A 17,194-nucleotide genomic window follows, 5' to 3' on the forward strand; every position below is an offset into this window, starting at 1 on the left:
AAAAGCATTTTGATTCCAAAACTTATCACAAAGTATTTCATTATCTTATCCAGTCTTGTAATTTAACTTGTCATAATATTTATATCAATCGGCCCTCACCTATCCAAGAAAATTCAGCATCTCCATACATTACCTCAGCATATGCAGGTAGTCTTCATGTGCAGAATAGGGGTCATAACCTAATTGGTACCAATTCTAAGCAATGCAGCTTAATTATTTTGTTAATGTGATACACACTAGGGTCATTTGGGAAGAGGGAACCAAATTGAGAAAATATCCTGATTGGACTGGTCTTACACATGTCTGGGGGGCATCTGTTTATTTTTTGTTTTCTGTTTGTTTATTTGATTGATTGATTGATTGATTATTAATGAGGGAAGACCCAACCCAGTAAGCAGTGTTTTTCCTTAATTTCTTCTTCAATTCCTGTCTTTAGATATCTGCTTTGATGATCTATAATCTATGAGATAATAAGGCTTTTGCTCCACAAGTTTCTTTATTGACAATATTTATCATGGCAGCAAAAACAAAACTAGGACCCAAACACTGATTCCGGGTAGAATTACCAGCCAAAATTAAATTTTCTCCAAAAATTTTTTATGATTTCTTTCTTTTTGGCAGGAATAGAAAAGGCTCTTCTAAGGGTGGTCAATTTGACAAATGAGACATTGCTCAAAATGCAAAGAATAATCCAGCCATATTATTCTGCTTATTGGGAAGTAACACTAAATATATTCTAGAAAATGATAAAAAGATTACATAGCCAACTTCATATTGTTTCATAGTCAGCAGATATTATTAGAAAAAAAGGTCAAATAATAGAGGACAGTCCTTACATTTTCCAACATGGATATATAAAACCATTCTTAAAGGCTTTTAATAATAGAGTAAAGAAAATAAGATCATGCTAAATAGCAAGTACTGACAACAACATTATATAAGACTCCCCAGGCCTGTGAGTTTATTGGGAATGACACCTAGTTTCCAAAACTGACCAAGACCAGAAGTCACTTCTCCCATGTTTATAGTTTGATTGTACCCAAAGTGTAATGACTAAACATGGTTGGCATCTTAATACAGTTGCAAAGAGAATCTCACCTGAATAATTGACCTACTACCAAGTGGGTGGCTGTAACCTTATGCAGTTGGTCATGGATTGTATAAGCTGGTTGGTCATGAGCCAGTGAGATCAAGTCCATATTGAGTTTTCCTCCACGGTTGCTCAGCACATCGATTCTTCTTGGTTGCTGCCTCTGTTTCTACTTTAGTTCTGTCCTGGCCTTCCCTTGGTGATGCTACTTGGAAATGCAAACTGATATCACCCTATTTCTTCAAAGACACCTTGGGTTATGGTTTTTAATCACAGAAACAGAAAGCAAAGTGGAACATAGGGCAAAGATGTCAGTTACTGGTAAGCCTATCTCATGCCTCTTGGACAAGGGAATGAATTATCCAGTTATTTCAGAATTTGTTACACCCATACAAGAATTCTCTCTGATATGGAACAGAATGTAATTCTGTCAAAACCAAACAGAATGTTCTACCACTGGGCAATCTGTTTAGATACACCTTTCCTCATTCCTTCTTGGTCATTCCCAGTTGTTTGACCTCTCTCCTAGGACATGCCATTCTAGAAATGTTCCATGCATTTGTTATTTATCTTTCCTTCACAAAGTCTTAAGATAAACATTAATTCCTACAGTTTTGTTCATCAATACTCATCCCCTTTGGAATCTTTTACCACTACCATCTGTTTATTCTTTTGTCTGAGATATACCCTCCCTAGTGTTAATCCATAACATACTCTTATACTGAGCAATGTATATGAACCTTCAGCCTTTGTGTGTCAGGATCAATATATACTCATATCGAGGAATTTGAAAAAATTGAAACCTATTGTTTTCTGACTAATCAAAGCCCAAATTTTATGATCTAGTCTCTCTACAACACTCAGTGGCTATCCAAAACTAACTAGGTGTTCAACTACTATTTAGTCCAACTTCTGTGCCTTGTTAATTTAGCTGTAATTGCTATCCACCATCTTGTCTACTTAAAATCTTATATTCCAATTCCTTTTATCTCTTATTTCCCAGTCCTTGATACAGAGATGCTTTCTTTACTATTTCCCATGAACATTCTTCATATATATATATATACATATATATATATAGATATAGATAAGTATAGATATAGATAGATACAGATATAGATATGGATATATATAGATATCTATCTGAATAGACTGTGATACCCAAGTTATCATACTGCTAATCTGGACAGTACTTCTCCAAAGATTTCATGATGGACCTCCTCATCTCCTTGACCAAGTGAATATTCATGATATTTTAAATCTCAAGAATTCTCTCAAGACCCCCTGAATGGGGGTGTCAGTGAGGAGGCCTAGGTAATCTATTGAGCCTCGGGCAGTAGATCAGTATTTATCCTGAGTATACATATGGACTTTGGACTCCCATCCAACAATGTGAGATGCACTCTCACTCTGAACTCATGGCGGAGGTTGTAGGCCCTGCCCTGGATGAAATGACAGACTATGGACACCCCCATGGAGGGCCTTACCCTCCCTGGGGAAATGAGGGGATATTGGGGGGGGGTTGGGGGAGGGCACAGAAGGGGGGAGGGAAAGGGAGAGGGACCTGGAACTGACTTGTGAAGCAACCTTGTTTCTAATCTAAATTTAAACTTAAAAATAAATAATAAAAAAGTAAAAAAAAAAGAATTCTCTCAGGATTTTCTGTTCACACATAAATGGTCTCCTTCTCTATAGGACTTCTTGTGACATGTCTCTACAAAATAACTTGATCCTCATTAATTTTGTGGTTGTACAGGGACAGCAGGTATCCTCTCTTAAGATTCAGACAGTTTCTACCCGATTAACTTACCTTGGTCACAGTCTAAATCTTTCTTCAATGCTTTAACATAGGAAATGCTCCTTTCTTCTCACAAAAACAAAATTAAAGCAAAACAAAAAGCTAAAATGACCTACTTTATTATCTGAGCCTAGTGAGTTAATTTCATATCTGCATCACAATGTTGGAGTCTTAGCTAGTTCTTTTTTATTGAAAATAAAATTTTGTTCATAAAATATACTCTGAATATGGGTTCTCCTCTCCCAGTTCATCCCAATCATTTTGAATCATGATCCATGTCATTTCTTTCTCTTGATAGAAAACAAACAGACATCTCAAGAATAATAATTTAAAATTAGATAAAACAAAAACAATTTAAAACAGGAATAAGAGAAGCAAAAGAGTCAAAGAAAAACACAAGAAAAAGATAAAACACACACACATGCAAACACACACACACACACAACTTCACACACACAGGAGTCATAAAAACACCAAACCAAAAGCCAAATATATACACAAAGAACCTGTATGCTTAAAAAACAAACAAAAACATTTCTGGAGTCAGCATTATGTGGGAAAGAACACTGCTCAATTCCTTTTGTGATGTTCATTTACTTTAACTAGATGTCTTATAAAACTGTTCAGAATCTCTAGGTATCCCCTAAATCGTCAATCTTGAATTGTCTACATTAAAGCAGATCTCCTGGCTGCTTCTGTTTTAGGGCTTCAATACACCCAATACACCTTCTAGCCTTTATCCTGTTGATGCATGCCTTTTTTTTTTTTTTTTTTTTTTTTTTTTTGGTTTTACGAGACAGGATTTCTCTGTATTATTTTGGAGGCTGTCGGTCCAGCCTAGCTCTAACTCACAGAGATCCATCTGCCTCTGCCTCCCGAGTGCTGGGATTAAAGGCGTGTGCCACCACTGCCTGGCCGATTTATGCCTTTTTAACACTATCTCTTGTCTCTATATTTTATGAAAAAAAAACATCTAATAAGTAGCCTATCTGTTTGTTTAACAATCAAACTTAGTAAATAGGGTCAGGTTTTTTTCTTGAAGACCCATGAAGATGCCTGTCTCTGAATGACAGAAAGCATACATGTGTGTATGCATGTGTGTGTTCTATATTTTTCTTGTCAACATATTAAATCTGTCTGGGAAACAAGCTCCTTGAGCTTATTAATCATCCATCGTTTCTCTATCCTTGCCTCTCTCACCAACAGGTTCACACAGCTTATATAAAACCTTTCGTCACATTTTAATGACATGAAACTCTTCATCTACCTATTTTCCTTTCTGAATATTTTAGTCTCTTCGAAAGCCCAACTCTGACCTTGATATCCTTTACCCCTTCCTAACTTCTTTTACTCTTGTGTCAGATGGTCGCACTGGTGAGGCACCTTGATGGTATATTGATCTTTCTTCAAGGATACCATGCAGTTACCAGATAGGACACTGTCATAGATGATATCACTTTAGAAATACCTCCTCACAGCAGGCAAATTTTGTAATCATTAACTACTTATTCTCATAGCACACAGTGACAAGCTTATGTCTAAGTCTAAATAAACATACCATATTCTCTGTTCTCATGCCCTAGTTTGGCAAGAGAGAGGCTTTATTTCCTGCGTAGTTAATAATGAATTAATCAAAAAACTCTTTCAGCATCCCCCACCCCCACAGACCTGGCCAATAAGAAAATATTTCTGATCATAAAGCTAAACGAAACACTGGACATTAAACTTTTTATCAATAGTACCTGCCTCCACCTCATATACTTTCAGATTTCTAAATATACTCACTTACATCTTTTTTTTTTTTTTTGGTTTTTTTACGAGATAAGGTTTCTCTGTATTGTTTTGGAGGCTGTCGTCCAGCCCGGCCTCGAACTCACAGAGATCTGCCTGCCTCGGCCTCCCGAGTGCTGGGATTAAAGGCATGCACCACCACCGCCAAGGGTATATGAGTAGCTGCGCTCCCCTTCTAGAACCTCCAAACAAGAACTCACATCTTGTCTCCTTATTAATTATCTTATTCATATAGTCATGATCTCATTCTAGAAAAAATGGAGCTATCCTACAAAACACCTTGTATATTTTCAGTAAGTGCTTACTCCCCTTCTGCTAAAAAAAAACAGCTTTCCTTTCTGCTGTGCATAAACAGTTCTATGTAGAACATCAAGCCCAATTTTTTTATTGAAGATACATTCATAGTCCCCCACCTTGTCACACATTCCATATGTCATCACCCCACAATCATTTACTTTCAAACCTCTCCTCAAGGGACTATCATACAATTTCCCATCCCCATGCAGATCCCAGAGGTCATCTCCCAGGACAGCATTTGTAGAAAAACTTCTTTTGTATAACATACTCTCAGCAGCAGTACTATGCTCTCACATTGATAGACTTTTTTTTCAGGTTGAACAGAAGGCTTCCCCACTAGGTTCAGAGAGATAAGATGTCATTTGTAGCTTCTATCAATAATCATTCCTAGATTTTGTTTGATTTCTTATCGATAATCTGACAGCAATCTGTTTTAATTTCCAAGGAAGCTCAGGATCTAGTTATTTCTTCAGGTAATAAACACTCCTTCTCTATCCCCTATGATCTACAGGAAAGGTAGAACATATCAATGTTTTGCTCAGTTTATTAAAAGTGCCAAGTCATTGCCCTTCTGCATAAATTCTCCATTTACCTGACTGCTTACAGCCTAGACTGCTTACAGCCAACTAAGGATATTTCAAGGTATACCCTAGGTAAAACAGCTACATCAATTTCAACTCTCTAAAACCCAATAGACCTGTATGCAGGATGCATTCTCCAAAACTGTAGATTTCTGGGTCTCATTACTAGCTAGAAATAGATCACTTATATCTTACATCAGGAATGATGCTACTTCTAAGTAAACCAGTTCAGAATAGCCCCAGATACAGCACAGAAATTCTAGCAAACAACATAGAAAACTAAGATTTAACAAATGTGTCAAGAACACATGCTCAGAAGAGAATAGCCTCTTCAATAAATAGCACCAGCAAAACTGAACATCCTAGGGACAAAAATGAAATAAGACTGTTATCGATCACTGTTTTCAAAATTAACTCAAAATGAATTAAATTACTATGAAAACACTTAAAATTATTTTCTTATATTTTAAAAGACATGCATTTTATAAGAAAACAAACAAAAGAAAACAAATAATATTACCATAAATTACAACCTTTTTGCATGATTAGGAATCAGTTAACAGAATAAAGGTTTGACCAAGAGAATGGTAGGAGGTGTATGTGACCTATGTTTCTATCAGGTTTTATATTCCATATTTATAAGGACCCCCAACACCATAGTTAACATCTGTTCCAATTTGAAAAATGAATAAAAGACTTGAGCACATGTTTTTCAGAAGACCAAACTTCCCAAGATTTATACAAAGAAATAAGTCACATTGCTAATCATCCAGAAAATATAAATGAAAATGACAATGATTTGTCACATCACTCCATTCAACTGTCTATTATCAAAGACTGTGTGTTTGCATGTGTGTGTGGGTTGCCTGTATAGAGAAGTTCTGAAATTAGTCTAAACTAAAGCAGCTAATGACCTAGAAATCCCAGGACTAATCATATATTCAATGGGAACGAAATTCTTATATCTAAGTGATATATGCCCTCCATGACTAGTGTGATTGTTCAGTAAAGAGGCAAATCAATGTAAGTATCTAAGAGTTTCAACTGATAAACAGATAAAGAAAATGTAATTATATCACTCTAGAAGGTTATTTGGCTACAGAAATGCTAAAATCCTATCACATTATAGAGCAACAAAGATGTACTCAGAGAGCATTATGTTAAGTAAAATAAACCAGGAGGAGGAGAAAACTGTCACATCATTACACTCCTTTGAGGAATCCAACCAAGATAATCTTTGAGAAAGACAGAGTATAGAGGCTGAGGAAATTAAAGGCTTGTGGAAAAGTTGCTCAAGAGTACTAAATTAGATAGTAGGAGGTAAACATCCTGCAGCTCTAAGGACATGATTATCATTAACAACATTATATTTATATTTTGTACACTGTACATTGATCATTTCATGTAAAATGTACACATTGTGCATCTGGCTTTTATTAATGAATGGGTAATTTAATTGTTTTTAAATGTGCAAACCTGCAAACCCACAAACACTAAAGTGAAAGAATAAGACAAATTTTGAAACTTTTCTTCCAATATTTTGATCCAGCCAGAAATAATCTCCTTGTTGGACATCAACAAGGAGTATAAAATTACAGTCACACTGGATAAGTTTTTAACATAGCAAAAATACTAACAATATCCTCTTTCTATGTCACCCATAGTAGTTATAGTTATCGTGAGTAAGAATGAGAGAACAAAAGCAATAGATAGAAATGTGAATTGGCAGGAGTTAAGTGTTTTATGATAAGCTATACAAGAATTTTCTGTATTAGGACATAACAGAAAATAAAACTACACAGAATATCCTATATTGACTTTCTAACTGTATTTTCCAAAGTATTAACTATTCTCTCCAGTCAGAACTTCTATGTTAAATTCTACTTTACTTTCACAGTACTTGTGATACTTTGAAAATTTGCACATCAAAACTTCAGTCTTTAAAAGCTAAGCAATTTATCTAAGTCTTATGACCATTAAGTTTAAAAGGTAGATGAATAATTCAGGCATTACTTTCTTGATCAAGGTTACTGACTTTAACACAAATTGAATATAATCAAGTCTGAGACCATTATTTCAATGTCATTTAAGTGCTCAACTTTCATCTCTCCCTATCATTTATGCCCCATGTGGAAAATATGAAGTACCCAAATATGAGTCAGGGCATCATCTCCTTCTTCAATAAACTCACACAGTTCACTCCACACATCTTCACATGGACCCCATACATTGCTTCATTGTGTGCAGTGGCACATTGGTGCCCCATTTAATGAAGGACTTAAGCTTGAAGGATTGTTTGAACCCAAGAATTCCATACTAGCTGAAATCTCATAACTAGACCCTATGTCATGAAACAAAAACAAAGACAAACAAACATACAAAAATACCACTTTATCATGCTTGGTTCTAGAAATTCAGAATTAAAATTCGGTCAGGTGATTGGTCTTTTTCTGTAAATAAAGCTTTACATGAACTGGGCCCGTTCTACCTTTTCCATTTTCTGTCTGTTTCTGCACTGTAAGGCTCTGTTGTCACCACACAGATCTTCAATATGAAGTTTCCAACATTTATGATCTGGCCTTCAACAAGGTATTTTCTTCCCATCTCAGAGCTTCCTCAAGGTATCAGAGGGCTGAAAACTAGGGATTTTGTACTTCGGACAGATAGTGGGGTGGTAGGTTGGACAAGACTGCCCCAGTGGTCTGACCAGTCAGGAATAGCCCTTTGCATGTTAAAATTTCACAATCTCCAGTGCTGACACTTCTCGAACATGTTGACATAGGATTATGTTCCTGCTGTGAGGATTATTGAAGAGACAGCATAACAATATCTCCTTTAAGATTTCATGGAGCAGTAAAAGAAAAGACACTAAGACTTCATTGAGTATGATAGGTTTTTCTGTGAATATAATCACATGTGCCTGTCTTCTGAACTTCAGAAGTGGCTGATTTCCACACAGTGTCTCTTTTATGACTTTCCTCTTTTCAGAGACCTAATGTAGTTTCATATATTAAAACACTATAAATAACAAAGAAGAACATATAAAACAGTCAAGTTCAGTTAAAATGAAAACTGGGAACAAATCAATTATTTGTGTTCCTGGAGTAAAAGTTATGAAAATTTTTCCTTTTTTTGAAAATTTTCTTTATGGCAGCAAATACACTTCAGGAGGTTTTTAAAATACACTGACTGAGTGCTGACTCAATTATCCAATCAAATAAGTTCATACAATTCAGCCCGTTTAAATTACTTGACAGAGGTATGCTACGAAAAGTACACATATATTTTCAAAGTCATTATGTAAGGCAGTAATCTAGAAGCACTCGAGTAACTTACATGTCTTCGGGATCCATCGTATTCACATCTTTCAATTTTCCCTAAGCTGCCATCTGAGAAATAGAGCTTTTCTGCACGGTGGTCAATGGTGAGTCCATTTGGAGTGAGTATGTCTGTGCTGACTATCACATGGGGATTCTTCCCAGTCAATGTGGCTCTCATGATGCTGGGATGCTGTTCATTCCAATTGGTCCAAAACATTAAACTGATAAAAGTGAAAATTATAAGAACAATTGAAAAATTTTATTAAAAATAACATTTATAGAGACACAGTAATGTGAAGTTGCATAATATTTTCTTCTTAGTCTATGACTATGTGGAAGTCTAAGTGGTAAGGAAAGTCAGTATTGTTTCCAGACTTTTAAGACTCCCCCAAAGACACATGAAAATACAATTGCTCTGTGTACACCTTCAGATAGTTCTTTAATTAGATGGAGTCAATTTGAGGCTTAGTAAAGAATAATTAATTAGTTGTATAACTAATCAAGAACAAAACAAAAATACTAAACTTTATATGACCTCTATGTTTCTATAACTAAACGCTAACAATATCATCACACTTTGCAAATTTATCATGATCACTGTAGGCAATTACACTGTACTTATGATAGCTATATATCTCCCTATTATTGATAAAATCAAACATCTTTTCTATTTCCAGCTTTCCTTTGGAAATTTTGCATTTCTTTCTTTATATCTTTTAGAAATACAATGTGGTAAAATTTCTGTATTTTTATAGTTTTATCTTTTTATTTTTATTACATATATGTATATATAATTTGCGGGATAATCTGGGGTCTTTCAAATCCTTGACTGTAATATCTGTCACACAAATATGTTTGTATAAGTGCTGTGGGGTAGCCCTGGCATTACATGCATGTCCTTAGAGCTCAGCAGGAGGGAAAAAGCCTCCAGGCTCTGTTTTCACGCAACAGCCACTATCCTGTCTTTTCTCTGTGCTGTCTGCTTAGGTAAGAAGTTGGGACAGAATGTCAAAGCAAAGGCGGAAGCTAGAAATCTGGATGCTATAAGAATTTGGAATGAAAATCCTCCTTAGCTGTGATTAAAAAAATCTACTTATATTTTTGGTTATGAGCCTGGTCTTTAAATGGCTGAACTATAGAGAAATTCTTATGAATCCACAAGGATGACCCCTGCTAGGATTCCTAGCAATAGTGGAGAGGCTGTGCATTTAATCAGACTAGTGACTACCCTAATGTTCATCACAGAACCTACTACATCCAGTAACTGATTGAAACAAATGAACTGACCTACAGCCAAGCACTGAGCTGAACTCCTGGAGTTCAGTTGAAGAGAGGGTTGGGGGATCATATGAACAAGGGCGGCCAAGATATTGATGGGGGAAAAACACAGGGACAGCTGACCCAAATTAGAAGATCATGAGCTAAGAACTGACAGCCACAGACCTGCATGGGACCAAACTAGACTCTCTGAATGTGGATGTCAGTTATGAGACTTGATCATTTATTGGGGGATGATTTTTTTCAGTGGCACCAGGACCTATCCAAGGGGCATGAACTGACTTTTTGCATCCCACTCCCTTTGGTGGGATAGTTTACTCAGCCTTGATATGGGTGCAAGGACTCTGTCCTTTCTCAACTTGATATGACTCCCCAAGGAAGGCTTTACCCCCTGTGAGGAATAGATGTGGGGTTGGGAATGGAGGGAGGCATTGGGGAGGGCTGGATAAGGGGAGTGAGGGGGAACTGGTGTTGGTATGTAAAACGAAAATCAAATTATTTTAAACAGAAAAAGAAAATATACTAAGATTGTATTTTATGTTCTCAAACAGATTGCTCATACACTCCGATGTACAAACACTTAAAGTAAATTTAAGGTTATTATCACCAACATTACTTACTAAGTTTCGGAAAACTTCGTGAAATCAATATCTGTGCCACATTCAAATAAAAAATAAATGTTTCTAGTTGCTAATTTAAAAAAGTACCTAACATATGTACCTAAATATTGTGAAAATTAACTTTCTATCAAATCAATTTACATATTCAATGCAATCCTAATCAAAATCACCACAATATTCTTACAAATATGTTAGAACTTTACAGAAAAAGTTCTATAATTCATATGATACAAAAGAAGACACCAGATAGATAAAGTAATCCTTAACAACAACAAAAAAGTACTCAAAATATTACCATTCCAGACTTCATGTTGTATTATAGAGGTATAGTAATTAAAAACAATATGATACTGGAAAAGGTCATGTATATCAATCAAATAAAGCAGAAAAGCAAACATGAGTACACATAATTGCAGTCATCTAATAAAAGACAAAGAGGACTAAAATGTTTAGTAGAAAAGTCAGTGTCATCAAACAGGTACTAGGAAAATTGGATGTCCTTATGAAGAAGAATGAAATTATACTCATATTTATCATCCTGCACAAGAATTAACTTCAAGTGTATCAGAGACCTCAGTTTGAAACCTGATATCCTAAAAATGCAATATGGAAGCACAGGCAATTCCCAACAATATATAGATGCAGAAAAGGACTTCCTGGAAAGCTCTGTGTTTGCCCAGGAATGAAGAGCAATAATTGACCTTATAAAACTAAAGAGCTTTATACAGCCAAGGAAACAATTAATTAATTGAAGAAGAAATCCTCAGAATGGGGAGAATCTTTTTCAACTACAACCCTGACAGAGGACTAATAACCAGAATAGACACTGAACTCAAAAACATCAAGAAAGCAAATGAGCTATGTGAAAAATGAGCTGATAATTAAAAACTCTTCATCATTCTCATCAATTATGAAATTGCAAATTCAAGAAACTCAGAGATTTCATCTCATCCAAGTCACAATAGTTAATAAAATTACTGACATAAAGTGTTGATGAGGAGGTGGAGAAAGAGGAACACTCATTTACTGTTAGTGGTAATGCACACTGGTGCAGCCCTTCTGGAAATTAGTGTGGAGAATCCTCAAAACACTAAAAATAAGTCCAGATAGATAGATAGATAGATAGATAGATAGATAGATAGATAGATAGATGATAGATAGACAGACAGATAGATGGGCAGATTGATACATGTAATAACCTCTTATCAAAAAGTCTCTCTAGCCAGGCGGTGGTGGCACACGCATTTAATCCCAGCACTCGGGAGGCAGAGGCAGGCAGATCTCTGTGAATTCAAGGCCAGGCTGGATCGACAGCCTCCAAAACAATACAGAGACACCCTGTCTTGTAAAAACAAAACAAAAGGCTCTCTATAGCAAATGCAGACCACCACAGAAAGCTGTAACAGGACACAATGCAGAGATGAAGGAATGGATTGCCTAGAGCTCCGCCAAAGTGAATACATCTGGGGCATAGCTTCTGCACCTATAACTGAGGGAACATCATGGAGGAAGTAAGAGAGAAAGATTACAAAAGCCAGTATGCCAGGAAGTCTGTGGCTGTAAGATTGTCTCTTTAGAAAGGGCGGCATAAACAAAACATATGATAATATCAATAGGCATGCTATCATGGAAGAAGAAATATCATGCAGGGTCCTCCCGCTAAGGGAGAAAATTACCAGCAACTAATGTTTCCATAGAGAGGGAGATTTAGGCTCTCCCAGAGATCAGTTCCCTGACTGATTATTCCATACAAAGTGGTCAGCAATGAAGCCATATACACAAACAAAAACCAGACTCATCAGGTTGTATTTATATTGTCTATGTTGTATATATGATATTGTTATATTGTATATATTATGTTTACATGCATACATACACATAGAGAACTGTGTAAACATAATGATCAAAGAAAAAAGCTATCAATCTGATACCAGGGGTCATGGAAGGGGTTGGAGGAAATGGCTACAGGTAGAGACAGAGTGAGGAAACAAAAGAGAAAGAAAGTGTCACAATAATATTTTCATTAAAATGGCAAAAAATAAGATTGGATGAATATGCATTAGTTTCATTTTTTTGTTGTTCATTTGAGAATAAATGTGATTTTTCCTTCACAACTTTACCATGCCATAGTGGAGTGAAACTCCACAGTTGCATTTCTACCTAACAGCTATGTGTTTCACTTTTCTGTGTAATGATGTCCGTTATGACATTATTCACCTCTGTCATGTTTTTCTACTTTGTTTTATTCTTATTTTCTCAGAATTACTTCTGACATATTCTCCTCTCGGAAGTTCCTTGACAGCTCTAATTTAAATGTCTGGACAATTTATCAGCAAATGTATAAAGATGGAAAGATATGTACAGCAATTATTTCTTTGGACTTTCAGGCAGATACCCAGATATAAAAATTATTGGCCTAAAGCGGGAAAAGGCTATTTTTAGGGATAAGTAGATACTGATTAATTCTTTATATATTTATAAGTCAGTTCACTCTATACACCGTAGAATTTTCTGTATTTTCACTTTCATCATTCATGCTAGTTTTTTATTGAACCTCTCTCAGAGATAACACAACATTTAAGCCATGCACATTTTAATTATTCACACAGTGTTTTCATTAAAACTGAGAAAGACTTATGAAAGAGCTTTGGAGGGACTTTATCTTTAAAGTTAATTCTCTTTAAAGTGAGTATAGTGTTATATTCTTACTATAATGCAGATATAATAAATGAAACCTCTTACTTTTGGCATTCATCTAAAGCTAGCACATGAGGGTGGTCGTCCTCTGACATGGTGATGACTGCTTCCCTGTCAATTGCTCCAGGTTGAGTCTGGTCTACTGTGTGCCTGGTGATGGACGACGTGCTGGAGCTGGTCCAGTAAAGAGTGTCCCAGGCTCTGTGATAGGCAAGGCCCTCAACAGATCCCACATCTGATGAAAGAAAGTAGACAATAAACCACATTTTATTTTTTAAAAATGCCTTCTGACAAAACATTATTCAAGATATTTTCAAAGACATTATTTTATAAAGCATATGCTCATAAAATCTGTGAACTAAAAACACAAATGTGATTCAAATAAGTAATATATTGCAACATATGGCATATTAAAGTTGAAATTATATGTGTATGTGTTTGCATATGCATGAGGTGAGGTGGGAATGGGTTTTTTAAAATGTGTTATTAAATACTTAATTTTACATTCCAATATTAAAATTATTACACACATATCATTTCCTTTTGGTGTAAGAAAATGATGGTTTTCCATTTTGTGTCTCAATAATTAATTTTAATAAGTCATAAAACACAACCATTTATTCTAAAATAGTTAGCCAACAAGACCACATGGATTCAGTGGTGGTGAGTTTTATACTAATGATGCAGATCTGGGAATTTCAAGTATAACCAAATACATCAGACTTACAATAACATCACAAGGCAAATCAGCTGTTGACTTGTTGCTGTCAATGATGGTAGAAAATAATAAATAAGCTAGCTGAAAAATTGTTTCATCCTATTCTATTAATCAGTTATAAAAACACAAGGAGTTGATATGAATTGATAACAAAAGGAAACTGCAAATATCATGAAACGGCAAGCAGTGGTACTGATTCCATCACCCAGGGGTAACAAGATGAAAAAACAGTTTAATCATGCCATCATGCTGTAGCACTCCATCCTAGGCCCTGGGCAACAGAGCAGCTCAACTGATCTCAGAATGTACCTTTCTGCAACTAAATCCTTATTTTGCTACTTTTCTTCACACATTGAGTATAACAAAAGCTATACCCACATTACACCACACAAACAAAATTGGAACTAAGAGAGAACCTTGTGGTTTTTTTTTTTCTGCCCAGGAAACTCACATAGAGTACTGTACTCACACAAAACTCAGTAGATTACAAAAAAATTACTTTTCTGGCCGTTGGAACCCTATTCCTTATATAGGTTTGCTTTGCCCACGCTTAATACAAGGCAGAGTGTGTAGTCTTATGATGACTTGGTATGACATATTTTGCTGGTATCCATGTGATCCATGATCTTTTCTGAATAGAAGTAGAAGAAGAGTGGATGGGTTGTCATAGAGGAGTAGAAGGGAGGACTTGTAAGAGGAGGGAGTGGAACCTGCAATAAGGATGTTGGATACCTAAATATATAAGTAAAATGAGTAAACAAACCAAAATGGGAAAAGGGGGTTACTTTAACATTTCAGAAGTTTGTTTAAAGGTTAGATGTAATTTCATGGGAGTGCAAACCAACAATGACTTTTGAATCCCCAGAGATCTGGGGGCATCCCCAAACCATCCAGAAATTCATCTGCTGCCATCACAGCCTTGGCTTAGCCCCCACTGGCAGAGGTGAACACTGGGCCTTCTCCTGCCTCTCCTCATTGGATGCCCTTGACTAGGTCTCAACACCTTGTCCCACCCAACAAATCCCCCAGAGACTTGAGGGCAGTCCCAAACCATACAGCATTGCATCTGCTGTCACTGGAGCCTTGACATAGTCCCCAATGGGAGAGAAAGCCCAGAGACCTGGTGAAACCTTCCTCACACCACGAAACTTCCAGCACTACTTCTCCCACCATTGGAGCCCTGACTCTGCCCCCACTAGGAAAGGAAGACCAAGTAAGCAACAGATCCCACCCACATCATTTGAAGCAAAGAAACCCCATAAATCACTGGCCTCACCAGCACCAACTGGAGGAAGAGATGGGTAGATGACAGTATATTAACACATTCAACAACATAGAGTAATATGACACCACCAGAGTCTAGGGGTTCTACACCAGCAAGACCTGAACATCCCAACATAGATGAAGCAGAAGAAAATGACCTTAAAAATTACTTTATGAAGATGATAGAGGCCCTTAAAGAGGAAATGAGAAACCCCCTTAAAGAAAAGGAAAGAAATGGAGGAAAAGGTAAACCAAAGATTGCAAGAAATCAACACATCTCTTAAGGAAAGCCAAGAAAAACACAATCAAATATGTGAAGTAAACAATTCAAACAGTTGAAACTAAAATAGAGGCAACAAAGCAAATGAAGACTGAGGGAATGCTTAAAAATAGAATATCTGGGTAAATGATTGTGAACTATAGATGCAAGCATAACCAACAGAATACAAGAGATGGAAGAGAGAATTTCAGGCGTTGAAGATACACTAGAGGAAATAAATTCATCATCCAAGAAAATGTTAAGTTCAACAGATTCTTAATTCAGAATATCCAGGAAATATGGGAAATCATGAAAAGACCAAACTTAAAAATAATGGGTATAGAAGTTGAAGAAGCCTAGCTCAGAGGTGCAGAAAACATATTCAACAAAATCACAGAGGAAAACATTCCCAACCTAAATGAAGTACAAGAAGCTTAGAGAACATCAAATAAACTAGACAAAAACAAGTACCCTTATCACATAATAATAGAAACACCAAATATACAGAATAAAGAAAGATATTATGGGATGCAAAGTTTAAAGGTCATAAACATAAAAAGACAAACCTATCAGAATTAAACCTGACTTCTCAACGGAAACTCTTAAAGCTTAAATGTCCTGGATAGAAGTACTATGGGTAATAGCTGATCATGGATGCCAGTCCAGACTACTATAACTAACAATGATTTCAATGACTATAGATGGAGAAAACAATATATTTCATGATAAAACCAGATTTAAATAACACATATCCACAAATCCATATCTACAAAAATTACTGGAAGGAAAACTCCAACCCAAGGAAGTTAACTACATTAATAAAAATATAGGCAACAGATAATTCAACATTATCAAAAGTCAAAAAAGGGGAACACAATACTATAGCACAACCACCAAAAAATCCAAAACTAATAAGTATCAACAATCAGAAATGAAAAGGAGACATAACAGTGGACACTGAGGAAATTCATAGAATCATCAGGACATACTTTGAAAATGTGTACTCCACAACATTGGGAAATTTAAAGGAAATGGACAATTTTCTGGATAGATATCACTTATAAAAATTAAATAGAGAACAGATAAGAAATTTAAATAGACCTATAGCCTGTAATGAAATAGAAACAATCATGAAAATTCTCCCAACGAAAACAGTCCAGGGCCAGACGATTTCAGAGCAGAATTCTACCAGAAATTCAAAGAATACAATACCAATACTCCTCAAATTTTTACACACAATAGAAACAGAAGGTTCATTGACAAAATCTTTTTGTGAGTCTGTAATTACCTTGGTACTGAAACCACACATAGATACAATTAAGAAACAACTACAGACCAATCTCCCTCATGAACATCAATGCAAAAATATTAACAAATCAAACACAAGAACACATCAGAAAAATCCTCCACCATGATCAAGTAGGCTTATTCCTTGAGATGGATGGTTCAACATTTGAAAATCTGTCAATGTAACCCACAATA

At 35.8% G+C, this 17,194-nt stretch overlaps 1 protein-coding gene across 6 annotated transcripts in view; it reads right to left on the reverse strand.

Annotated features, from left to right (window-relative positions):
* The window catches only part of Lrp1b (LDL receptor related protein 1B), a 1,890,041-nt gene that overhangs the window by 356,610 nt on the left and 1,516,237 nt on the right, over nucleotides 1–17,194 (reverse strand). For all 6 annotated transcript variants that reach the window (XM_040745299.1, XM_040745298.1, XM_040745301.1 and 3 more), the window contains exons 42-43: nucleotides 13,518–13,707; nucleotides 8,894–9,098 (exon numbers count right to left, since the gene is read on the reverse strand). In XM_040745299.1, coding sequence (XP_040601233.1) covers nucleotides 8,894–9,098; nucleotides 13,518–13,707 — 395 coding nt within the window. The remainder of the gene's footprint in view (nucleotides 1–8,893; nucleotides 9,099–13,517; nucleotides 13,708–17,194) is intronic.

Source organism: Mesocricetus auratus, unplaced genomic scaffold, assembly GCF_017639785.1.
Source record: "Mesocricetus auratus isolate SY011 unplaced genomic scaffold, BCM_Maur_2.0 Super-Scaffold_100004, whole genome shotgun sequence".
Classification (NCBI taxonomy): Eukaryota; Metazoa; Chordata; class Mammalia; order Rodentia; family Cricetidae; genus Mesocricetus; species Mesocricetus auratus.